This window comes from Triturus cristatus, chromosome 7, assembly GCF_964204655.1.
Source record: "Triturus cristatus chromosome 7, aTriCri1.1, whole genome shotgun sequence".
Taxonomy (NCBI): domain Eukaryota; kingdom Metazoa; phylum Chordata; class Amphibia; order Caudata; family Salamandridae; genus Triturus; species Triturus cristatus.
The window spans coordinates 166510419-166537496 of NC_140590.1; the positions used below are offsets into that span (position 1 = coordinate 166510419).

The following is a 27078-nucleotide window of genomic DNA, read 5'->3' on the forward strand; positions in this document are numbered from 1 at the left end:
AGAACAATGGTTCTGAAGACAGTCTCTGACTTGCAAACAGTGAATAGTCTCAAAGCACCAGATGCCACTGCCACAAGTCAGCAGTTTACTGCCATAGGTTCACCCCTAAATCTGGTGTAAATTAATGCAAGGCACTAAGGGCGACTTCCTCGTAATTCTCGCTCCCCTCTGCATATTCTGTGGAGTTAGTGGTGACCATGAGCTGCAGACAGGTCAGTGGAAGGGAACTCCAACCTTGGGTTCTGAAGCAGCGCCCTCCAATGCAATGCTAGAAACAGTGATGGTGGCCTGGGAGGGGGATGGTCGTTCAGCAGATGGTTCCTCTGTTCTACCAGATGGAGCTGCCGGGAACACATAGGGAGCTTGGCCAGTGGCATCAACCTTGTCTATGATGGCTGTATTCCCAATACCTTCTGGAACCACTAGGAAATCATGGCCTCATGGTGAAGAAGAGATGCACTGTATGACTCTTTGACCATATGTTTTCTGGAGGAGGAAAGGCTCTTGCGCTACTGGACTGACCCTATGAAATGGATCATTGTGGATGACACTATAGAGAATGTGTGGTAGTTTAATCAGAGCCCAAAATTTTAGAGGGTCCTGAGATTCAGAGAATTCGCCACTGGGCCTGGATTTTTGTAAAGACCAGAGTGGCAGCATTCAGACTGAGGTGAGCTTATACCAGAAATGTCAGTTGTTTCTCACTGTGGTACAAAGACACTCCCTGTGTTCCTGTAGGGCTGTTGCATAGCTGTAGGCATCCTATAATTCTACTTAACTCAGATATTCATTTTAAATAGCCGAAGGACTAGCACCAAACTCAGCATCTAGAATTTCTGCATGGAAAATAGGATTTTGATCACAGAGGATTACATTGGGCTGAAGACCCTGTGCCTTTTTCCTTAAAAAGAAGTATTGGGACTAATATTCCAGTCCCGTTTCTTGTGGTGGGACATTCTCAGTTGCCCCTACAAGGAGGAGCTTCTCTATCTCCATCTGAGGTTCTCTGCATGCAGACTGGGGCAGTGCTAAGGGAGATATAAAGGAAATCATTCATTAGCACCGAACGGCTGATGCATTGATGGTTATCTGGAGAGAAACACCTTTCCATCAGCAGAGTTAAGGTGGCATCCTCCTAAGATGGCGCTGAGAACGGAACATGCCAATGGGACACGCTCGTCTTTGATTGCTGGTTCTCTGAGGAAGAAACATCAATTAGGGGTTTGGAGAACACCTAGAGGTGACAAACTCATAGAGTTTCGTCAGATGGATCAGGATAGGTGGACCAGGAAAGGTGGTGTTGATGTTGCCACTTGGATGGCATTCAGCAATTTAGCTATGGCCTGGCCCTCCTTGTTCTGTGGAAATCCTCATCCATCTAAGGATCAAACCAGCTCTTCAAGTTAAAGGGGATATTCATGTCCTTCTTATGAGCTTCCAGTGTAAGGTTTGACAATGTAATCAACGGTTGCTGGTGCATGGACAGATCAAAACTGAACGCCTGCTGAACAGTCTTGGTGCAAGGAGATGTATCTGTTTTAGTTGTGCCACAGATTCAGCCTGCATCTGGCTATGATGGCCCTGGCATTGGACACTCTCTGGAGGAGACTGACAATTTGAAGTACTATGGCATTATAAAAGGACCACAGACGCTTGTGTGGACCTGTCTAAGATACAGTTCGTGCGAGTGCACATTTTGAGCTCGAGAGATCAAAATGGAGCATTCCTTCATTTGTATGGGGTGTACCCCAAGCAAATGACGAAACAATTTGCCTTTGAGCCGTGCCATATAAAAGATCTGGGCACAGAGGTAGAGAAGCTGTCAGGTGGTTCAAGGCCTCTGCGACTGCAGTCTGCTCCCTAACATCACCACTAGTGAAAGGAGTTGGAGGTGAGAGGGTCACTCCACTCCAGGCATCACCCTGCAGGCAAATGCAGTAATGCACTGCACGCACCTGCAGGGATCCCTTTCATCCTCTTTAAACAGAGGCTGGACCACTCCTGTGAAAGACAGGTGGAGGTGAGGTTGTTCTCTCAGACAGTGGAAGTGTATTGCTGACATTCCTGAAGCTGGAGGGAGGAGACCTACACACTGAAGTGACAGGAGCAGAAACAGGGCTCCTTCAGAAAGTCCATTAGGCATTTTGCTCTCCAACTGCTGCTTAGTCTTCCTGAGTACTGCCAGGTAGAAGAGAGAGGTGCGACTGCAGACTCTTGTGCACAGATAAGAAACTTTAAGTGAGGCCTTCCCTATTTTCTTTCTCTGATTACTTCTTCAGTGGCTGCATCTTTCAGTAATCTGCTCTCATACCTGCAGGTGCATACTGTCAAGAGGTTGCATCTGCACTGAGGACATCCATTTTTCAGTGTAATTGCATGTACGGTCGTGGTCTGCGGTTGGCACACTGAGATACCAGGGCAAATCAAGATGCTGCATCGGATGATTAATTTGGGCCTTGGTACATTTCTTGCTGTATGTATTCAAACATTCGGCCTCTTTGTTCATATAGAAACAAAGCCTGGGCTTTCAAGGAATAAGCCATCACATCATATCTGGTTGGATCCTAATGGTGGCTGCTAAGAAAAGTGGGTGATGAGGCAGAGGAAGGGGGGAATAAAAAAAAAAAAAAGATCACTTACCTGATTACGGCCACAGCTTCTCCTCCATCCTCCTCTTCCAGGCTCCCAGAAGCCCATAAGCTCCCCTAAGCCAATCACAACGCCGCTGTCACCAGCATGACAGCAGCGTTGTGTTTGGACTGAGCGGCATGTTTGGCTGCTCAGACAGTGCCTGGGAGCTTTGGGACTGTTCTCCACCCTGCTGGCAATACAGCCAGGTGGAGAAAAGCTAAGTGCGCATGATTGTTTGGCCGGCCCAAGACGGCCGGCCAAACTGCCATGCGCACTTAACGTTGTAAGTGTTTGCCAGCTCTTGGTCCAGATGCCCTGCTGTTGCACTAGTAATGTGGACACCAATGATTGAACGTCTCTATATTGCAAATCAAAAATCAAACTACGCAATTGTTGCAGCCACAATACTGAATAACACTACATTGGCAGGATACACATATGGGTTACTATATACTATAAGCTGTTGGGTCACCTCTCAAAATACTGTTCCTTCTGGTGTCTTGAGTAGCTTACTGGGTCTGGCCTCTGCATCTCTTTGCCTCTCCTATTTGTGCATCCTGTGATCTGAGGACTGTGTGTGTGCCTGAACACTGTGGAAGGCCTGCTCGAGAACCGTTTCTTGCAGATAGGCCCTCCGCTTCCCTTTAAACTGACCCGCAGGAGCTGCGCTCAACCAGGAGCACCACGGAGGAGTCAGGAGATGGACCTACGTGGCAGGAGCGGCTCGTTTCAGGGAGAATCGGCGGGCGGGGGCCAGGGGGGTTGGAACAGGTGACGATGGTGACAAACAGAAAAAGAATACAACAAAACGTACCTGCTGCCGTCCAGCATCGCATCGCGCTCTTGTGCTCCTCTTCACTGCTGGCAGGCACACGCTCCCAGTCTGCACCGCGGCCAATCCTGAAGTTGCTCTCATGCAAGATTGGCCTGAGTGCCGAGGGTTTGCACTCCAGGACAGACTGGGAATCTGCGCCTGATCTCTCTCCAACCCGGCAATGCAGCTGGGGTTGGAGAGAGCTTCACTGCGCATGTGGGTTTGTCACGCCTGAGACGGCCAGCCAAACCCGCATGCGCAGTGAAAGCAGCGCCCAGCACTGCCCCTCCAGCCTGTCACCACCCTGGCTCTGCCCCAAGCCTCAGCAGAAGGAAAAAGACAACAATGATAAAACGGGTTTTAAACGCGTTTTTTATCGTTTTATTTTTCACATTTTTTGAAGTGCTGGCGGGGGGGCGACGCTCCTCTGCCACAGTGGAGGAGCCGCCACTGCTGCCTGGTCAGACAGGGACTTGATGTGATTTTACAGTTCATATAGCGCTCAAATGCCCCGAGGAGCCTTGCTGCTGCTTCAGGCACCGTCTAATACCTTAAGCTCCTCAAATAGGGTGCGAGGTGTTAAAAAAAACAGTTTTTTCCATGACATCATCAGAAGCCAGCCACAGGAGGAGCTGGGCCTTATTCCCAGTGAAAGTATCCCTGGTCCCCAGAGTGAAGTGAGTCTTGGCCTCCTGGCCCACCCTCAGGGAGGGAGGCTCACTCACCTTTCTGTGCACCTAACAGGGCTGCAGCACTGAGCCCAGGAGAGTGGGTCATTCTCTCGTGCAACGGTGGCTTGAGGCCTCTGTGCTGAGGCGAGGAGCTTGGCTCGGGCCTAAGGGACGCCACAGAGTCTCCAGAGTGAGAGGGTTTGATCCTCTAAGGACCTTTGGATCCCAGGCACTTGTCGCCCTTTCTTTGGACAATGACAACTGGGTCCAGTTAAAACAAGTAGCCTGGTCCCATGAAGGTGAACCGCGATTACTTAGGGTGAACTTCCTCGTCACATCACAGACAGACAGGGCATACTGCGGTTTGCATATTGTGTGGGATGGGATCACGGGAGCACCCTTACTCAGCATGTAAGAGGTGGTGTCACGTCAATGGTAGCTCACAGAGCGCAGCAAGCAGCGGATTCCTGTTACCAAGGAAGAGACCGGGTGATAGTGTCAGGGACCGTGAAATATCAGTGAAGAATATACACAGGGTACATCTGGTCATTGTACCACAAGCTACCCGAGCTGAAAGAAGAACTAACGAAAAAGGGGAGTAATAGAACATTTTGGGAAAAAAGGGAAAGTTCCAAAGTATATCCGGGAGGTAATCTGCCTGAGGAAATTGCTGAGCATGAGGGAAGCAAGTTACGATCCACATCGTGTCGTAAAACAGATGGAGCAAGGCAAGCAGGGTGAACATGAGCGCAGACCATCTTACATGTACATACAAAGTTCTGCAAAAAAAGTTTAGGAGCATTTTCTAGTTCTGCCGCTAGGTGGCAGGGTATCACAATTTAGAATGGGAAATAGACAATACATGAGTTCAAAATGTTCCGAGATTGCAAACCATGGCTTTAGTCTGTTAAAGACTCGGAGATCTTTTCAAGCCCAGCAGATCAAGGAAGTTGATCGTTACAGGTAATTGTTGGGGGCGGGGCATAGTTAAAACAAGATACTAAGCAGTCTAAACAATGGGTATTTTAACTATGCTAGAGTTTTGGCTGAGTAGTTGACAATGATATAGTTCAATTTTTGAATTTTGTTTTGCAGTTTTATATAGTGCGAACTCGACCTGAAAGTGTTGGAGCGCTTTACACGAGCACCAGTTACATTACACAAGACCACATTCATTTTTGGTAGGCACGGGGAGATTAAACAATACTCAACCCAGATGAACAGTACTCTTGTGCAACTAGGGCCTCCATTTTGAATTTCAAAGGTACTGTGTACCCATTTTTTTAATCCTACTGGGGTGAGTTTGTACCAGGCAGATCCTGGCGCTCACAAAATGCATCTTGATTCTATAATATACGCCCAATTCACTGCGGTGCTCCAGGGGAGGGGACTCACCCTAAACCCTCCAAATCTTGACCCTTAGGTCCTTACAAGATTAATCCTCAGCACAAGCAAGTTTATACAAAACATTTCATTATTAATATTTGCACACAAAAGAATGGTTTGTTATTTTCTGATCGTTGTCTTTAATTCTCTGCGTCCAGCCAACACATGATTAGCCGATGGGGGAATACCCCGCGACTTCTTCAAGGCTGTCAGGCTCGCAAACTCTGTCCTCTTTTCTCACAACTCCACTTGTTCTGCTTCCGTCCCAGCTGTTCCTATATTAATGTCCTCTCCCATTTATTGATTAAGCTTCATTGTTGATTTGCCCCAATTATTGGTAATGTTCCAACTGACTTCAATCCAATTGAGTATAAGGCAATCCACATGTTCAAATTTCGGTATAATCTTCTGTCAGTGAGTACGCTTGTGTGTATATATCCCTCGAGAGTGTTGTCGACAAAATCTGCTTGTCCACTTGAGAAAAAACCCTGATATAATCCTGCCGGAATAGCGAAAGGTTCTGTAATGAGAACCCTTCCAGTAGTTCTAGTGGTCAAAGCCCACAATACCCCTGTGTTAATGCCATAGACTGTTCCGCCCCAGTGATGAACGTCTCTCTATATCTCCCCTGCCTTTTTGGCTAGGTTCGTACTGCAGAAATACCATGTACATACATACATATCAGCAAAATCTTCGGAGCCATCCAATACGATACATGAAAGGCGCTGAATTCCAATGCATTTATTCTTAGACTCACAATACAGATCCTGTGCAATTCTAGATTCAACCCAGTGCTTAATTTGAGCGAGTGGTTTCATGTGCTCGGCACCAGCAGTTGATGGTCAACACCGGCACTTATGATGGCTGCCACATGGTGGCACTGTCTCTCTTATTTAGAGATGAGTAGAACAACTTTTTATTATTAACCCCTTGCCTGCTCATGACGGAACCACTCCGTCATGAGCCACGGGCGCCGTGTGCTCATGACGGAGTGGTTCCGTCATGCTGCGGTCGTTGCGGCCGCTCCGCCCACGCGGCACTGATTCCCCGCCTGTGCGGGCGAACAATGCAAGTGGGCGGAGTCGTGACGGAACCACTCCGTCATGAGCACAGCGCGCCCGTGGCTCATGACGGAGTGGTTCTGTCACGAGCATGGCGGCGCCGCGCTCACCCCGAACCCCCCAGCACCGCGGCAAAATTCGTGCCGCGGCGAAGGGGTTAATATAATATATAATAAAATTGACTAATAGCTTCCTCCCAAACCATTCTTACAGCTTTGGAGGCCTGGAATAGTCTGAATTGTCATTGGCAGCACTGGCAAGGGCAATGGGTGGAGCACGCTGCAGTGGCCTCCTGACGAGGGCCCTGGCACTAAACTTTTTACAAATCAAGCACTGATTCCACCGGAATTGTTTCTAGCAGAACAGGGAATGGCAAGGAATGCAGGAATACTGCAAGGAAGGCTGCAAGAAATGCATGAATACTGCACACCAAGTAATCCTCGCAAATATTTTACCCATTGAAAACAGATGAAATTAGTTGGTGCAAATAGGAAAAAACACGGGAATTGCTGTGGCAATCCTGATTTGTGGTATTATCCCTCATTTATGAGAAGTTTTCCACACCCTGAGAGTACTGATGCCCACAGTAGTGGCAGGTTCAGGAGCAGGAATACCAATGCACTATTCTTCAGGGACCCTCAATTTGTTAGGATAGAGGTGAACAATTCTGTTGCTATCAACAAAACCAATCCAGTCTTATACATGGAAGCGGCTGTATTCATGCTCTAGTCCCCTCAAGTCTCAAGTTCTAGATATGAAAGGTTGCATATTCATAGGCTTATTCCCTATACGCTATCTCGGTGCCAACCTCGAACTTCTACAGACATCAACAACTTATACAACCCTTTGTCTTAATATCACTGCTCTTCTGTGCCAAGGAACTACCTGGTATAAATATATGTATAACCATTCCACTTACGGAGGAGACCGCTGGAGCAACCCTTTACGCCTTGCAGTTGTGAAGGGGAGTCTGCATCCTCTGGTCATCCTGTTAGAGTGGTGAGATGTTTTGTACTCCGGTGCCAGTCCTCTAAGCTTCCCAGTTATAGCTCTGTGTTCCCAAGCATTCCAGTTTTAAGGAAAGAGAGCCTCCTTAGCCCTTGATAATCTACTCGGCTGAACCAGTTATGGGGGTTGAGAAGCTCCATAGCCCTGTTTCCATTCCTTTACAATACGATTTAGAGCCGATATGCCCTGCAACCCCTAGCCTTTGACTCCTAAAAGTGAGAAGAGCAGCGCCGCTGTACCTGTACCTGAGATCTTCTGTACTGCTGGATCAATCCTCAAAAGCTTCTCCTTGTCAATGTGAGATGTTCTGTATTCCCAGTCCATCAAAATATAAATGTGAGATGCTCTGTACCAGACTGAACCACCCCAAACATTCAAGATATAAATGTGAGATGCTCCGTACTCCTGCACCAATCCCTCAAGTCTTCAGGTTATAAATGTGAGGTGCCCTGTACCCCTGTCCCACGTCTACAAGTTATAAATGTGAGATGCTGTTCTGTACCAGTCCCAATGTGGGATGCTTCATACCAGCCACACTGTGAGCTGTTCTGTACACCTGCATCAATTCCCCAAGTCTTCAATTTCTAAACGTGTTATGCTATGTATCCCTGTCCCATCCATTCAAGTTATAAATGTGAGATACTCTGTACCCTCATACCAATCCCCAAGCATTCAAGTTATAAACGTGAGATACATTGTACCCTTGTACCAATTTCCAAAGTCTTCAAGTTATGAACGTGAGGTACACTGTACCCTTGTACCAATTTCCAAAGTCTTCAAGTTATAAATGTGAGATATACTGTACCCTTGTATCAATCTACAAAGTCTTCAAGTTATAAACAGGAGATACACTGTACCCCTGTACCAATCTCCCAAGTCTTCAAGTTATAAACGTGAGATACTCTATACCCTTGTATCAATCTCCCAAGTTGCAAACATGAGATGCTCAGTACCCTTGTATCAATCGCCCAAGTCTTCAAGTTATAAACGTGAGATACACTGTACCCGTGTATCAATCTCCCAAGTCTTCAAGTTATAAACGTGAGATACACTGTACCCTTGTATCAATCTCCCAAGTCTTCAAGTTATAAACGTGAGATACACTGTACCCGTGTATCAATCTCCCAAGCCTTCAAGTTATAAACGTGAGATACTCTGTACCCTTGTATCAATCTCCCAAGTCTTCAAGTTATAAACGTGAGATACTCTGTACCCTTGTATCAATCTCCCAAGTCTTCAAGTTATAAATGTGAGATACACTGTACCCTTGTATCAATCTTCCAAGTCTTCAAGTTATAAAGGTGAGATACACTGTACCCTTGTATCAATCTCCCAAGTCTTCAAGTTATAAACGTGAGATACACTGTACCCGTGTATCAATCTCCCAAGTCTTCAAGGTATAAACGTGAGATACACTGTACCCGTGTATCAATCTCCCAAGTCTTCAAGTTATAAACGTGAGATACACTGTACCCGTGTATCAATCTCCCAAGTCTTCAAGTTATAAACGTGAGATACTCTGTACCCTTGTATCAATCTCCTAAGTCTTCAAGTTATAAACGTGAGATACACTGTACCCGTGTATCAATCTCCCAAGTCTTCAAGGTATAAATGTGAGATACACTGTACCCGTGTATCAATCTCCCAAGTCTTCAAGATATAAACGTGAGATACACTGTACCCGTGTATCAATCTCCCAAGTCTTCAAGTTATAAACGTGAGATACTCTGTACCCTTGTATCAATCTCCCAAGTTATAAACGTGAGATACACTGTACCCGTGTATCAATCTCCCAAGTCTTCAAGTTATAAACGTGAGATACTCTGTACCCCTATATCAATCCCCCAAGCATTCAAGATACAAATGAATGGTGGTCGGTTCTCCTGTGCTGCCCGATAAGTTATATGTATATATATATATATATATCGCCCCCTTCTGCCTACAGTGTGAGGGACAACAATGAAAAATACTCACGGTAAACTGGCTGGCAGAGCCCAGGCTGTGGGGATAGTGGGTGTGTTGTACCACGGGGGGGCTGTGCTCCGCTGCTGCCACACTTTCATAGCCGAGTGGAGTGTGGTAGGGGGACAGAGGGCCTGCAAAGTCATCGGTTGGGGAGTAGCGGTAGTGGTACTCAGTCCACCGGGGGCCGCTGGAGGCTGCAGGGGGCCAGCTCATGAAAGGACCTGAATACTCCGTCGTCACGGGGGTCCCCACAGACTGAGAAAAGGGGATCCGGCCTGGAACAGGAAAGGCACAGTAAGAAAACATGTTCTCAGCCAGGAGTGCTGCACTTTCAGATGTCAAACACAGAAAGTGAATTTGCATAATGAGAGTGTGCATAAATCAAATGTGCATGAAGCCAGTGTGGGTATGGTGGGTGTGCATAAAACCAGGGTGAATAAAGCAAATGGGCATAATGCAAAAGTGCACACTGCAATTAACGCGAATATGCATTCAACGAGCATGCGTAGATGCCCATGCCTCCAGCAGGTGTGAGTAAATCACACAAGAGTAAAACATGGTAATAGGGAGAGTAAGAAAAAAGGTTAACGAGCGAGAAGACCTAGAAACAGTCAAAGCAGAGAGATGAAATGGGGTAGAAAGAAAGAATAAGACCAGTGTCATTGACTGGAGATAGGAGAATGGAAGAGGATGTGTTAACAATGAGACTACTCAGGTGGGAGTTTCTCTCGCAAGATCACTGACTTCACAGACCCTGCAGGGACCACACGATCCCGATCCCACAGGAAGCGCAAACTCAGAGCAAGCGAAAAAGGCAGCAGTGCCCATGCAACCTGCAACACCAGCAAAGCAAGGAAGAAAAAGAAACAAGGAAAGTAAAAGTGGAGAGGGGGAAATATCAAAGAAAGACATGAGGGGGAGAAAGAGAAGCGTAAAGGCAAAAAAGAAAACCGACAGGAGCACAGAGGCAGTCTTTCAAAGAAAGTGTGTAAGGCTGGAAAAGAATTGAATGGAGTGAAGGAGGGAATACAGTGACGGGGGGGGGGGCTGAAAGAGACAGAGGCAGCAGAATGATGTCAGCTTGTCCCCCCAGCGAAGAAGCAAGCTCACTTATGTAACACAGCTGCAATATCCATGGAGCTGGAGAGCTTTGGTAAATTCGTACCAAGAATAAAACATTATCGAAACTAACCTGATTTTAGACAGAGAGAGAAGGACACTTGGAGAGATAGGAAGAGAGGGAGAAAGACAGAAAGAGAAGCAGTGCACTCAAAAGGTTACAGAGAGTAAATGAGAAAGAACGACACACAGAGGGAGAATGAGCGATGAAAAGAGAGGGGAAGAAAGAACATAACAGAGAAAGGTCATGGGGTAAAGAGATAAGGAAGAGGAGACAAAGGGGGGGGGCGGGTGTGCTTAGTCAGGGGGGGAGGAGTGCTAGAAAAAGAGAGTGAGCGAAGAATGGATGACAATATAGGGGATAGAAGAGAGAGAGAGGGTGAAGAAAAAACGTACAGGAGAGATAGATGGTGAAGCATAAAAGGGACAGAAGGTAGTGGGAACAGGATAAGTCACACAGGTAGCAGATTAATTGTCAGTTTGTGACGCCGTCACAGAGTAAACATTGGGTTAAAACATGTGAATCTGTAAAGCTTTGTTTAGACTTTTTAAACGTACACAACATAAAAAAACAAGGAACAGCCCGCTGATGATGGCAAAGAGAAGCAGTAACCATGAAGGAAAGCTACAGAGTATGAATGAAGGATAAGAGAAGCAGCTACAGAGCACGGATTGAAGCTTAGAAACAGCGTGAGAGACAACACTGCTGTCACAGCGGAGGATGGAGGCTACAGGTTTCATTTATGTACTTCCACGCACCAGATCCGTTGTCTTCCTTGAGAAGGGGTTGAGCCTTAAATGAAAACATAGGAAAAAGTCATTAGAGAGATACATTGAAAGACATCCAGCAGTGACAGTGAGTGAACTTCTAAACACAGCCAAGGGAACATTGGGGGTACCTGGACCCCTCTACATAGTAATAGAACAATGGGGGTGACCTGACTTCTATACACAGCAATAGGACAATGGGCATGTCTGCACTCCTCTAGGTCATGGGGCAGTGGGAGCGTCTGACCTTCACTACAGGGCCGTACAACAATGGGAGCGTCTGACCTTCTCTACAGGGTCGTGGAACAATGGGAGCATCTGGCATTCTCTACAGGGTCGTGGAACAATGGGAGCGTCTGACCTTTTCTACAGGGTCGTGGAACAATGGGAGCGTCTGACCTTCTCTACAGGGCCGTAGAACAATGGGAGCGTCTGACCTTCTCTACAGGGTCGTGGAACAATGGGAGCGTCTGACCTTCTCTACAGGGTCGTGGAACAATGGGAGCGTCTGACCTTCTCTACAGGGTCGTGGAACAATGGGAGCGTCTGACCTTCTCTACAGGGTCGTGGAACAATGGGAGCATCTGGCCTTCTCTACAGGGTTGTGGAACGATGTGAGTGTCTTACCTTCTCTACAGGGCCATAGAACAATGGATGTTATGTTATGTTTAACTTATAGAGCGCACGGCTACTAAAAGTGTCCCGGCGCTTGCCCCCGAAAAGAGAAGTAGACTGCGGACAGATCAGAAACTAAAAGAGCAACGTTTTGAGTTTTTTCTTAAAAAGCTGTGGGTCCTGAATGCCCCGGAGTGCCAACGGTAATCTGTTCCAGGCCAAGCTGGCTTTACGGACAAATGAGCTCCCGCCAAGCCTCTGGCGATTGAACCTGGGGGTCTGTATCAAGAGCTGGTCGGACGAACGAAGCTGCCTGCTAGGTTTATAGGTGTGTCTGACCTTCTCTACAGGGCTGTAGAACAGTGGGAGCGTCTGACCTACTCTATAGGGTCGTGGAACAATGGGAGCGTCTGACCTTCTCTACAGGGTTGTCGAACAATGGATGTGTCTGACCTTCTCTACAGGACCGTAGAACAATGGATGTGTCTGACCTTCTCTACAGAGCTGCAGAACAATAGATGTGTCTGACCTTCTCTACAGTTCCATAGAACAATGGATGTGTCTGAACTTGCAGAGGAACAATGGGAGCTTCTGACCGTCTGTATAGGATCGTGGAACAATGGCAGCATCTGATCTTCACTACAGGGTCATGGAACAATCGGAGTGCCTGAACTTCTCTACAGGGCAGTAGTACAATGGGAGCTTCTGACCTTCTCTACAGGGTCATGGAACAATGGGAGCTTCTGACCTTCTCTACAGGATCGTGGAACAATGGGAGCCTCTGACCTTCTCTACAGGATCGTGGAACAACGGGAGCATCTGACCTTCTCTACGGGGTCGTGGAACAATGGGAGCGTCATACATTCACTACAGGGCTGTAGAACAATGGATGTGTCTAACCTTGTTTTCAAGGGCAGATGGACCATGGGAGCTTCTGACTGTCTATACAGGATCGTGGCACAATGGGACCATTTGATCTTCACTATAGGGTCGTGGAACAATGGGAGTGACTGAACTTCTCTACAAGGCCGTAGAACAATGTGACTGTCTGAACATCTCCACAAGGGTGATGAACAATGGGAGTGTCTGACCTTCTCTACAGGGTCGTGGAACAAAGGGAATGTCTGAACTTCTCTACAGGGCCGTAGAACAATGAGAGTGTCTGAACTTTTCCACAGGATGTGTCTGACCTTGTTTGCAGGGCAGAGGAACAATGGGAGTATCTGACCTTTTCTACAGGGTCATGCAGCGATAGAAGCATCTGACCTTGTCTTCAGGGTCATGGAACAATGGGAGTGTCTGAACTTCTCTGCAGGGCCGTGGAACAATGGGAGCATGATATGATGAAATGATAGCTGATTTGTAATGTGCTCAGCTACTCCAAGGAGAGTCCCGGCGCAGATGTAGAGTGGTCAGCAAGGAGGAAAATTAGACTTGCACAAAGAACCAGGTTTTCAGTTTCTTCCTAAACAGGATTATTTGTATAGCGTAGCTCTAACGGGAGCTGATTCACTCAGGAATGTTAATGATTTACCCCCTGCTCTTTGACGCTGAAACTTTGGGATCACTGCCAGGAATTTGTTGGTAGATCGTGAATGTCTAGTAGGGTTGTACAAGCTAAATGTATCTCTAGGGTAGTCTAGGCATGTCTGATACAAAGCATCATGTACCAATGTCAGAGCCTTAAATGTGACCCTCTCCCTGATGAACAACCAATGGGTTCCCTTCAAATGTGAACTGATGTGTTGCCTTCTTGGAACAAATAACAGAAGGCGAGCTGCCGCATTCTGGATCACTTGCAATTTAAAGAGGAGATGGAGGGCAGGGTTAAAAGCAGATTGTAGGTGAAATAGGCAGGGGCGCAGCTTAATCGGTGAGATTCAGATTGAGTCTCAAATTACATATTCCGGTATGCCCAGATGTAGTGCATTATCATAGTCTATTCTAGATGTTATTAATGCCTGGATGACTGTTTTCCTTGCTGTAAGGGATAGCAAGGCTAGACATTTCTTAAGGGACCTCATAATCCCCCAAAAAAACGCCTACCAACCTTTTGACTTGAGGACAGAAAGATAGTCTATTGTCAAAGGTTATTCCCAGGTTTTTTACTGTGTCTTTCTGGAGACCTGGAGGGGAGACATTGTCTGGCCAAATAGTAAGTCAGAAGTTTGGTGGGAATGTCCCAAAGAAGAAGATTCCTGTTTTTTCCTCATTGCATTCGAGTTGGACTTTGGCTATCCAGTGGAAGACTGCAGTTAGGCAGGTTTTAGTCTGTGTGCCCTTCCCCTCAGATCCCTTGTTCCAGGAGAAGAGCAATTGTGAATCATCCGCATAGGATATCACCTTCCCTCCCAGTTCTTCTGCTAGATATGCCAGGGGCATGAGATATAAATTGAAGAGCGTTGGATTTAGGGCCGAGCCTTGGGGAACACTTGTATCCACCTCTCATGGACTGGCTGAGCAGGGAGGAGTCCAAACTTGCTGGCTTCTATCTGCTAAAAATGACTTTAGCCCGTCCAACGCATGCCCTGACACTCCAATGGCCTGGAGGCGGTCAAGCAGCATCTGACCTTCTCTACAGGTTCGTGGAACAGTGGGTGCATCTGAGCTTCTCTACGGGCCGTGTTACAATGGATGTGTCTGGCCTTCCCTACAGGGCTGTAGAACAATGGGAGCGTCTGACTTCTCTACAGGGTCAAGAAACAATGGAAGTGTTTGACCTTCTCTACAAGGCCGTAGAACAATGGGAGTGTCTGACCTTCTCTACAGGGCTGTGGAATAGTAGAAGCGTCTGACTTTCTCTACAGGGTTGTGGAACAATGTGAGTGTCTGACCATCTTTGCAGGGCCATGTAACAATGGGAGTGTCTGACCGTCTTTGCAGGGCCATGTAACAATGGGATTGTCTAACCTTCCCGACAGGGCTGTGAAACAATGGAAGTCTGTGACCTTCTCTACAGGTTCCTAGAACAATGGTAGTGTCTGACCTTCTCTACAGGGTCGTGGAACAATGGAAGTGTCTGACCTTGTCTACAGGGCAGTGGGAAAATGGAGTGTCTGAACTTCTCTGCAGGCCATGGGACAACAAGAGTGTTTGTGTTATCTACAGGACGATGGACAACAATGTCTGAACATATCCCCTAGGACCTATGTATCTGCCCTTCTGTGATTGGCCAAGAGACACTGTGAGCGCTTGCACTTCTCTGCAGGTCAATGAGATATTCTCATTGTCCGCACTTCTCTGCAGGAACATAGTTAATGTATTTTCGTGTGTATGTTCCTGGATCTGGTGTGATGTGTGGTTGACGGTGAGATGTGCACATAGGAGTATACGTATGGGTGTACATATGTGAAGGTTTTTGAGTGCTTTCGAACTGTATGTGGGATACGTGTGTGTATGTTTTTGTGTGTGTGTTTGTGCAGATGCATGTGTGTGTGTTAAATTGTAGCAGGGACTTCCATACATCCAGTTTCTTAGCGTTCAATATCCAAGGTATTTCCTTTGCTCTCTATCATAAAGTATTTTACTTTGACCTTAGGAGGCAGCAGTTGGTTGGAGAGCAATGGCAAACGTAAGTCTATTCTACAGACTTACCCTACATGTATATCAGTTTCTGAGAAGCAAGCTAGAAAAGCCTGCCTGGCCTCCAGCATTAGGCTTCATAGGTAGCCACCGCATGAGGGAGAGGCTGGGTACATCATGTTTCTTTCTACAGATATATCATTGCCTTCTCCATAGGGTGACGTTCACTTTAGGAGAAGCAGGGTAAAGTGTGTATTTCTTTTAGCTTTACTTTCCAGATGCAGCCACTAGCTCAGGAGAAGTTGGGTACAGTGAGGACAGTTCAGATATGCTGAAGGAAAAGCTAACCACTGTTGGGAAGAGCCTTGTGAAGGAGATGGAACTTTTAAGAAAACCAAAAAAGGTGAATTCACAGCTTAGGGGTGGGAAGGACAAACGATTTGAACGGAACGAGCTACAAAGCCGGGCGGGGGATAGTGGTAGATGGTGTCAGGGTAACCTGAAATAAACACAGAGCATAGACAGTGAGAAGGAGCACAGAGTTGCATAAAAGACGTGCAATGTGAGAGTGCCAGACCATGGAATCATTCAAAGACAACACATAACAGGCGGAAATGGAGATGGAAAGAGGATGAGCCAGCATGAGCCAGCAAAGAGAGATGAGCTGGGGTAGAGTTAACTAGCATGGGGGAATTCAAAGAGGAGATGGGCGGCAGAGTCAAAAGCAGATTGTAGGTGAAATAGGCAGGGGCGCAGCTTAGTCGGTGAGATTCAGATTGAATCTCAAATTTTCCACCTAAAAAAGTTGGAAAAAGCAACAAAGACGTATCAGATCTGACTCTGGGCCCCCAGACCCAACTACCAAGACAAGGATGCATTTATTTGGGGGAGGGTAACACCCCTGTGAAGCTACGCCCCTGGAAATAGACAATGTCTGCCTTCCCAGAGTTATCGATCATGTAGTGTGTAACCAATCAGTAATGAGGAAGAGGCAGTCGTGGAACCAGCCCGCAGCCCTGTCGGAGGCGGGGGATGTGAAGTGTCTGAACTATTATAAGTGAGTGTGTGTTGTTCGTGTATGTGGGCTGTATGGGGTTTGTAAGAGTGTGTGTGTTACTCCATAGGTAACACTCGCTCCTCACCTGAGAGGTAGTGGCCTGTCCATTGCCGGTCTCGCGCCTCCGCTTCTGCTCCAAGAGCTTCTTCACAGTCTGAGGGGAGTAGCAGCTCGACCTCTCCTGCTTAAAGGCTACTGGTTGAGGGGCAAGAGAGGGAAGGGAGGGGGGTATGTTGAGAAAGAGGGTGAAGAGATGGTGAAGAGATGGGGAGAAAAGAGTGAAAATGTGGTTATACGTTATGATCCTTCCTCCATGTTTTCATGCATCGCTGTCGACTGAGGTTGTCCACACTCAAAGCAGAAATCTGATTAGTGGGCACAACAGATTCAAAGGGATCTCACTGAGGAGGACTGAGACCACAGAGGATTGGAAGAGAGCAGAGACCTTCAGGATTCACTAGGACTGAGCCTAAGGAGGGCAATTCATCAAATGATTGATGAAACGTAGAAGAAGACAGTGGACGTTGTAGGACAAAAGAAGGCAGAGGGCTCAGGTCTGCGTAGGAAAGGATCTGGAAACTGGCTGTCATCTGCATGAGAGAGGAATGTTCCGACAGTCACTATTCCATGACCAATTTGACATCCGTTCATTCCTAGAGGTCAAATAAGTTGACCACTGTTGTCGATGGGGTGACCAGCCGCCCGTAAATTTCACGGACTGTCCGTAATTTGGTCCTCACGCCCGTTGTCCGTAGGGATCCCTTTTAAGGATGCCTTTTGTACGTAATTATGGCCATTACAGGGAACAGCGCTGCTCCCCTGCGAGAAGCTTCAGTCCCCGGATGGGGCCGCCTCGCACTCGGCTGATTGCCACATACAGAATGAGAATGGGGCAGTCTGGGCTGTTAAAGCATGTGGTGGCCTCCTCCTGCCTCAGTGTACAGCAGGGCATTCTGTTAGATGGATAAAAGGTAAAACGCCCATGCTGCAACGTGAGAATACAGAAGCCTGGGAAACAAGTAAAAAAAACACCTTACTGTCTCATCATTATAGAACTGACGCATTTTCAATATTATATCCAACAAAGCCATGGTTGCTGCTTTTTTACTTTAAGCAACTAACAACCATTGACAAAGCCAATAGTCCTGGCTTGTTGTTGGTGTAATGATACTTGCTGTATAATATATATATCTGGATGCAATGACAGAAACAACATAATACCATTCGGGCGGAACACTATGCTAAGCACAGATTTTTAGCATAAGTGTTTTAAGCCACGCCCTTAATTACATCGAACACCCCCTTTGAAGAGATCCCCCCAGTTTTTGTTATCACACTTAAGGCCCTGGAAACAACACCCTGTCACAGTCACCTCACATCCGAGCACTGTGCATCATGCATGACTCATGACTTATAAGGTTTCTTATTGCCTATGTGCAGGGGCATAGTGAACCCTCCCCCACCCCACTCCACCCCAGCCCTTGCTTTAGGAACTACAGCGAGGGTGAAGTTCTTGATAGTCCTCTTCTGTCTGCAACTCTGCAGACAAAGGCTCAGCTCATAATGTGAAAAGGTGGGTGAGTAAATAAGTGAAGGAATGTGTGAATGGCTGGATGGATTAGTGAAAAGATGAATGGATGAATGAAAGGCTGAATGGATAGATAATGAAAGAAGGATGAATGAGTGAGTGAGTGGAAGGATGTATGAGAGACAAGGTAAATAGATGGATGTATGGGTGGAAGGGTAGATGGTTGGGTAAACGTATGGATGGGTAAAAGGGTGGATGGGTGAGTGAAAGGATGGATGGATGGATGAGTGAAAGGGTAGATGATGGGCGAGTTCATTTGTGGATGGATGAGTGAAAGGATGGATGGATTGATGAATTGACAAGTGAAAGGGTGGATGGATGGATGAGTGAAAGGGGGGATATAGGATTGATGAGTGAGTGAAAGGATGGATGAGTAATAGGGCCAATGGATGGATACATGAATGGATGAGTAGATGGGTGGAAGGATGGATGGGTGAAAGGGGGATAGAGAGAGAAAGGGAGGATGAATGACTGAAAGAGTGAATGGGTGGAAGGATAAGTGACTGGGTGGATGGATGAGTAAGTGAAGGATGGCTGGATGGGTGAAAGGGTAAATGGCTGGATGGGTGAAAGGGTAAATGGCTGGATGGATGAGTGAATAGATGGATGGGTGGAAGAGTGGCTGGATGGGGTCAAAGGGTGGATGGATGAATAATGGATGGATGAGTGAAAGGGTGGATGGAGGGATGAATGAGTGAAATGATGGATGGAAAGATACATGGTGGATATGTTTGCAAATGGTTGAATAGGTTTGGATATAGATGGGCGCACAGATGGAAGGACAGAATGAATGGTGAAAGACTGAATGATAGATAAAAGAATAATTACACCTTGTAGCACCCATTATCTTAAGTAACATTTCCTATACATTGACTTTAACGTTTATGAGTCATTGTCTCTATATGATGTGTGTGTGATATACCGCACTGCGACACCCTGCCCTACATACTTGGGATGAGTAGCACTATAAAAGAAATTAAATACACATGAGAGAGGGTCTATGTGAGGATGAGGGGCACCATTGGAGGGTGGTAGCAAGGTCGGACTGGCCAGACCGGGCATCGGGTGTTTCCCTGGGAGGCTGGAAAGGGGTGAGGATTGTTACTGGGGACTGGCACTGTAAAGTTCCTTGTATATCCAGTAGTTTTCAATCAACAATAAAAGCGGCCCCACTTGTATTCAGTTGTGGTTCACCATTGCCTGATGTATAATATCTGCTGGAGCGAGATGCGAGTTTTGAATCGTCTAAGGTAGCAAGCTGCGGGCATACTGAAAAAACGTGAAGTGCACGATTGTCTCTACCTAATATAAACGTATTTTGACTTGTACTTAAGTGGTACTCTATTTACTTTTATACTATTGTGCGACCTTATCTGACGTGTCGGTAAAACTTCCCTTTTGTCCTGAAGTTTTTTCCTGAATTTTGACCTCCTGTCCTGAATTTTTGTCCTGAAATTTGACCCTGTGTCTTGAATTTTTACACTCACCGTCCTGAATTTGCACCCATGCCAGTTGGTCACCCTAGCTGTCGATGATCACATGGAAATCACTGAGTACTGCTGTGTGCCCAGGTCCAAGTACCAAGAAGCTTTAACATGATGAACCAACCGGGTGGCAAAGGGTGGCTGACATATAGGACTGAAATTAGCTGCATGGGGCCTAGAATGGCACCGTTTAAAAATGGATTTAAAGAATAATTTGGCACTTACTGAGTGGAGGGTTGCGCCTCTTTTTAAAACATAGGGGCTGCAACTAAATTAAAGGTACTTCAAACCCATTCTGGACAATAGACCACTGGTGATTCTAATCTAAATATTTTCAAGGAGAAAGCTTTCCCTGTTGAGATAATAACTGCAATTGGGTGAATTCCCCCACTGACAGATTTAAACCCGGTTTGTTTCCTAATGAACCCTGGGGCTTCTGCGACCAAGAGGAGACACTTTCTAAGATGTAATCATTCGTTTGAATGATTTTCTATTTCAAGAGCTGCTCATCCATCCAAGCCTTGAACTCAACCAAGCTTCCTAAGTGAGATGGAGTAAGTAAGGTCTGCTTCACCAAGCAAAAGGATTTGCAAAACTGTGTCTGGTCGTGGGAACGATGGACAAGACAAAGAAAAGGATGTAGAAGTGATGTACAGATGTTATTTTTTTACATAACTACACTATTAATTGTTTTGGATAAGGCTGGCTTGGGACATGAAGTCACCTTGCACCGCTAGCAAGTAGGCTGCTATTGGTTCCCTCTTACAAGCCCCTCGCAGTGGGCTGCTAGATGCAAAGCGACATGAGAGAGATGTCCATCTGTACAACTTCGGTACCAGGCGTCTGAGGGCGGTGGACTGTAATTCGATGGGTTCTCCCTCTTTGCAGGGGGTGTTACTGGGGCTATTATATCAGTGAATGGCTCTTAAAGGCGCAGTAACATAGAAACAGAAACCTGTAGTTTCAAGGGAGGAAGTATAAAAGATTAGGGTCAATTCCCGGGCTCCTAACTCAAAGAGTCAGAAACTAGACACAAGCGTAGGAGTAAAGTATGGCAGGCTCTGCTTCATCTTACAAAGCCTCCGTGGCTTCTGCCCTTGTCTTCGAAGTACGAGACCGTGCTGACGTCACGCCAGGGTGGAAAGTATCCCGTGGAACAGGTGACACGTGCGGCTGTGGTCGGTGACACATAGCCTGGAAGAGAAAGGACCCGGGTCGAAGGACGGCGGCACCGAGTTACGCCATGGGAGCTCTGGCGCAGCCCACTTCCGGCCTCGCTCGAGCGTCTCTGCTCAGTTTCCTCTTCAGCTTTCTATGAACAAAGGGCAGAGCTGAGGCGCCACTGCACTGCGCAGACTCCGCACACAGGCTTACCTTTCAATAGGACAGCAGGTGTAGTGGCACCGGGCATCACTGCACCCAATCCTGGCTGTAACTGACTCCCCAACCACTGTACTGGGTGGATCTTCTCTGTGTCCATTATGCCCAAAGACACCCCTGATACCAAGTCACGAACAGAACAACCAACCATGTCCCTGGACCCATGGCCAGACTTTCATTAACGGTCACATGGATATACCAATGCCCCACATGCTCCCAGGCGGAGTGGGCTAATTTCATACCCATAAGGACAGATGTATCCGCTACTGATCAGGCTGCAAAGGTAAAGCTCAGGGAAGAGATATATATATATATATTCAATTGGATCCAAGCCAGAGAGCTCAACAGCGGGTGCAAGCGCGGGGCCAAATCAGTAGCCCAAATTAATTTTGAAAACAAAGTTGCGCTGCACTCAGGATTCAAAAGATCAGTTCCTTTATTCAAACCACCACCAGGACCCTCGTTTGTAATCCAAACCAACGCGTTTCAGCCACAACGGCCTTGATCAAAAAGGACAAATGTAAGAGTAAATCTGTTCTGGCTTAATTATTTGATCACAAACAGGTTGCATTTTAAAACATCTTATGGGGTCGAGGCAAGGGAGTAGCCAGAACATGTAACTACCCCCCACTTTGAGCCAAAGCTTTAATGGTAACAAGTGAAGCAAGTCATTGCGGCCCTCCCCAGAAGAGCTACTTGTCTCTTCCATTCAAGCATTTATCCATTCAAGCTTCCAGCCGCCTGCTGATATCCACATTTTACTTTTACATTCTGTTATCCTTCCAATCCAATCTTTCAACCGTCATTCAGTCTGTCACCATTCTGTCCATCCATCCACCTGCCAATCCATATCCAAACCTATCCATCATCTTCAAACCTATCCTTAAAACCCATCCAACCATCCATCCACCCATGTTCTGCTCGATTTTCCCGGCCTTCTTGTGTTAACAAGTGATTGAATGTGACTTCAGTCTCTTACCATTCAAGCCTAAGGGTTAGAGTAGTGAATGGAGCCTATTTACTAGGCACTTCGACATGATTCTGTGCTCTTCCCCATAGATCAGGGCTTGCACACATAGCCTAGGGGATAGATTCGTTAGTATTAGGGATAACCTGTCCTGTAGTGAGGGTATTTCATGGAGCTGTGCTGAATTCAGGCCTGGTAGGCCTCAAACGGGAGAGACTCCATCTTTCTTTCTGCTCCGGCAGCTTGGGATGCTTCTAGGTCCAAAGTAATGTTTTAGTTATGAGGTGTTATTCGCTTGGAGAGAACCGGTTCAGGCCGGCCCTTATCGAAGGATTGTATTTTTCTTCATGCCGAAGACACTACATCAGGCCGGCCGGCTGGGAACGTGTCCTTGGTACGGGGAGGTACAAGAATTTGGTGGGCGGCAGGTTACGGGCCGGAATTTTCCATGAGGAAATGCACCTCTATATTAGTGAAAGTCTGAGGCAGTTACATGTTCAGTCCGTAGGCGGCATCTAGCCGTTAGCAGTAAAGCTACTACTTATTCCAGGGGAGACAGACGCCATCTTGAAGGTGGAGAAGAACCGAGAGACAGATGCTTTCCTAACAGAATAGCCAGAGAGGAGAGAGTAGCCGATAAGGAAGAGGTCCCAGTGACTCGGAGAAGGGTGATTCCAGGCGAGCCGAGGCACAGACGAGAAGGGAGCCTAGATGACCACTGAGTGCAGGCTACATACTACTAAGGTGATGTCGACCCTTTCTTATTAGAGTGTACAACTTAATCTTTCACTTTTCTTTGCAGGTTATGTGTTATATCGTAATGTTATGTGATTGTGTATGTAATGAGTAATAAAGTATCCAGTTTGTAGTGAACCAACATGTGATGCGTGTTCTTGTATAAGAGGGTAGCCTATTCTTCTAGTCAGCTGCGGCTACATGAACAGATGTTAACCCTGATCAGGTAAGTGGTAACTGAATAAAGGAAAGAGGAGCCCCTCGAACCTGAGAACAGGCTATGCCCGAACTGGCAATCCTTGTGTGATCTGATGAATAGTGAGACTGATTCCCTTTTTGTATGTTATGGTGATCATAGGATGAACTGTCGTATGAGACTGCCGTCTAGGTAGAGAGGTCTGGATTCGTAGGGGATCGCGAGGCCGCCGATTGTGCTGATACTGTCGTATGGGCAGAGAGGTCTGGGTTCGTATGGGACCGTGAGGCCGCCACTTGTGATACTGTCGTATGGGCAGAGAGGTCTGGATTCGTAGGGGATCGCGAGGCCGCCGATTGTGCTGAGACTGCCGTCTGGGTAGAGAGGTCTGGGTTCGTATGGGACCGCGAGGCCGCCACTTGTGATACTGTCGTATGGGCAGAGAGGTCTGGATTCGTAGGGGATCGCGAGGCCGCCGATTGTGCTGAGACTGCCGTCTGGGTAGAGAGGTCTGGGTTCGTATGGGACCGCGAGGCCGCCACTTGTGATACTGTCGTACGGGCAGAGAGGTCTGGATTCGTAGGGGATCGCGAGGCCGCCGATTGTGCTGAGACTGCCGTCTGGGTAGAGAGGTCTGGGTTCGTATGGGACCGCGAGGCCGCCACTTGTGATACTGTCGTATGGGCAGAGAGGTCTGGATCCGTATGGGATCGCGAGGCCGCCGATTGTGCTGAGACTGCCGTCTGGGTAGAGAGGTCTGGGTTCGTATGGGACCGCGAGGCCGCCACTTGTGATACTGTCGTATGGGCAGAAAGGTCTGGATCCGTATGGGATCGCGAGGCCGCCGATTGTGAGGTCTTGGTATGCATAGTAGGAATCCCCTGTCCTTAGGTGATAGATATATGTGGTTGCAGGATAGTAAATAGGTTCTAGGGAGGGGGTAACGTTCTGGCTGGGTTAGTGAGGCTCTGATGAGCGGGTTCTATCTGATCCGAAAACCCAAGCAGAACAACCCATTAACTCAGTCATCCAGCCTTTCACTTTTCCATACTGCCTTTCATCCAGACATTACCCCCTTTCATCCAGCCAGGTACAAAGTCATCCTTTTAATCATCCATCCATCTTTTCCCTCATCCGTCCACCCTTTCACTTCCTCCATCCATCCATCCTTTCACTACATTCATTCATCCATACTGTCTCCAGCCTCCCTTTCACTCAGCCGTCCATCCTTTAACTCACCCACCCTTCGACCATCCATCCATCTACTCATATATCCATTTACCCTTTCTCTCATCCATCCATTCTTTTACTAACTCATCCATCCACTCTTTCACTCATCCATCCTTTCACTCTTCCATCCATCATTTTGTTCATCCATCCATCCCCTTTCACCCAGCCATCCATCCTTTCAATCACCCACCCACGCTGCGACATCCATCTACTCATCCACCCATTTACCCTTTCACTCATCCATCCATTCTTTAACTTTATCATCCACTTATCCTTTCACTCATTTCCAGTCTTTCCTCATCCATATTTACATCCATCCCTTCACTCTTCCATCCAACCATACTTTTGCTCATCTATCCATCCATTTACTCTTTCACTCTTCCATCCATCCTTTCACTCACTCATCATCCTCCCTTTCACTCATCTGTCCATTCTTTCACTCATTCATCTTTCCATCCATCCTTTCACTTTTCCATCCATACGTTCGGTCCTCTATCCATCCTTTTACTCCATCTTTCCATTCAGCCTTTCACTCTATATATCCATTTACTCTTTCACTCATCTATCCATCCATTCATCCTTCCATCCTCCCTCTCTTTCACTCATCCTTACATATATTCTTTCACTTATGCATCTATTCATCCACCCTTTCACTCAGTTATTCAATCCATCCACTATTCCTTCCGTTGTCTCTCCTTTCCTCTCACTCCCTTTGCCTTGGCCAATCACGAACCCCGCCCCCACTGATGATACCCCTAGGTCGAGGCACCTGCTGCAGGGATCTCGGTGTACCCAACAATTTTCATGGGATTATAACTAGTAATATACCTCTGGTGGTTAATGCACTTACTGGACAGATCTGTATTTGGTCTAGTCACAGTGTTGGCTCATCATAAAATACCATAAAGGGTTAATAGGCCATAGCTAGCTCAGAGGGTTACTGCTACTGTCACAGCGATATGTTTTTTACTTCCAGTTCATTAATTAAAATCCTTCTAATACACTACAGTGAGCTATTAAGAGGCATTATGGAGCTGCAAGCAAACTGCAAGGCATAGGTTTAGGTTTAGAACCGTATGTTTATCCTCAACGTGTGGGTGTGCTAAAAAGAGTTCCTCTGAGTAGTAATAATGTCTTATTAGTACAGGCAGCCCCACCCACTACATTGTGCTTTAAATCCTTACTTGTTTTTCTAGACCAAGCACTTTAACATATGATGCCTGCCAGCATGGATGAAATGTGACTCCTACACCTGGTAATCCTTAATGTCTTATGCAACATTCTGTGCAAACTGATTTACACCCTTGTATGATTCTGTCTCTGTATAATGTGTATGTGATTCAAAGTAGTGTGACACCCTCTACTGGGATGATGATTGTTTATGTAACTTGTTTATAGAGATAAAGCAGAGCTATTTAATCACCGTTACTATCATTACTCATGTAGACTGATACATTCTCAAAGTGTTAGTGCATGCATTGCTCTTACATACAAGGGTTGAACACAGTCAAAAACCTGCCTCCAAATCACTGCTTCTCTTAAGCACTTGTTGAATGATAACAAGATCAGTGTCTCTACTTTCCTCCATTGTGTTGGCATCTAGGCTCTAGAAAGCGCCCATCCAGGATGGGACTCCACCAACAGGAGGGCTGATGGCCCTTTAAGCCAGAACTTTCTCTCCCCCCTGCTGTTTGCTGCTGGGAACGGGTGCAGTGGAACGGGTGCAGCGGAACGGGTCCTAGTGTTAAATTACAGCCAGAGAAGGTCAGTATATTTCACTGGGACTCAGTAACAGCTGCCACAGCCGGATTCCGATTGGTTGCCCCTCGTTTGCTGCACTGATGTGGAGTACAGCGAATGATATACCATCCAGCCCTGCCAAGTACCACGCATTAGGCGTGACACTAACGCATTTCAGTGTGGTGGTCCGCATCACCGCACTGAAATGCAAAGTCACGCATAATAGCAGCTCCTCAGCTGTCAAGCTGGAGCGCTCGTATTCACGCACCATACTGAGACTGAAACTAAGCTGGAGCGCCCGGCATGCTTGGGAGCTGGCTCAGAGTCCGTGGCTCTTGCTGGCACTCTGACACAATGTATCAAAATGTACGCGACAGCACCGCGCATCTTTGATACATCAGTGAGGACATGACTCACACTTCAATAGGCAAGGTGGGACGTGCTGCTGCTGCCACCCGAGGCTGCAGTTCAGGAGAATAATGTTGCAGGCTTCGGTGGCAATGGCAGCACCGCTCGCACCGCGTGTGTCAAGGTAAATGATCTAAAAGAGGGGAATGGATACCGCGACACCGGACGACCCACCGGCGGCTGAGTGGCTGCTGGAGTGGTTCCGCAGCAGCCCCAGCCCAGAGAACACCACCAGTCCACTTCATTATTGTGCAGAGCTGCACTGAGGCTGTCTCCGTATCCCGCCCGGCCGCCATGTTTGCCACGGGAGTAAGTGCAGCCACGAGGCGGACCGTTAACTCAGGGCCGGTGCTAGGCATGGGCAGTGTGGGCAGCTGCCCAGGGCCTCCCACTCAGCCCACCAGCATGGGGCCCGCACCAGTTTAACACACCACCAGCCCTCGTGTTCCCACTGCCGAATCTATTGAAAGAAACGTGTCACTTTGCAACTGGGCCCTTGAGAGGGAGGGGGAGGGGGCTACCTGGGCCTCTTAGGGATGGTGTCCCAGTTGCAAGGAGACTCATTTTGCGGGTTTGTCCTGCAAGTAGGCCTCCTGCCCAGCTGCCAATTCAGAGACACTGCAGGACGCCCATTGTCAGCACTTTAGCCCACACAGGTTCAACTCTCAGCCCCCAAGCAATCTGCACACCTTCAGCCCGAAATGGGCTGTGAAAGAGGTGCTTGTAGGTGGCT

The 27078-nt window shown here is 47.2% G+C and overlaps 1 protein-coding gene across 1 annotated transcript in view; it reads right to left on the bottom strand.

Annotated features, from left to right (window-relative positions):
* Window positions 1-16844, bottom strand: part of NFKBID (NFKB inhibitor delta) — a 52260-nt gene extending 35416 nt beyond the window's left edge. The window contains exons 1-3 of the mRNA XM_085615946.1: window positions 16703-16844; window positions 11415-11448; window positions 9546-9811 (exon numbers count right to left, since the gene is read on the bottom strand). Coding sequence (XP_085472072.1) covers window positions 9546-9749 — 204 coding nt within the window. The 5' untranslated portion in view covers window positions 9750-9811; window positions 11415-11448; window positions 16703-16844. The remainder of the gene's footprint in view (window positions 1-9545; window positions 9812-11414; window positions 11449-16702) is intronic.
* Window positions 16845-27078: the final 10234 nt, after the last annotated feature.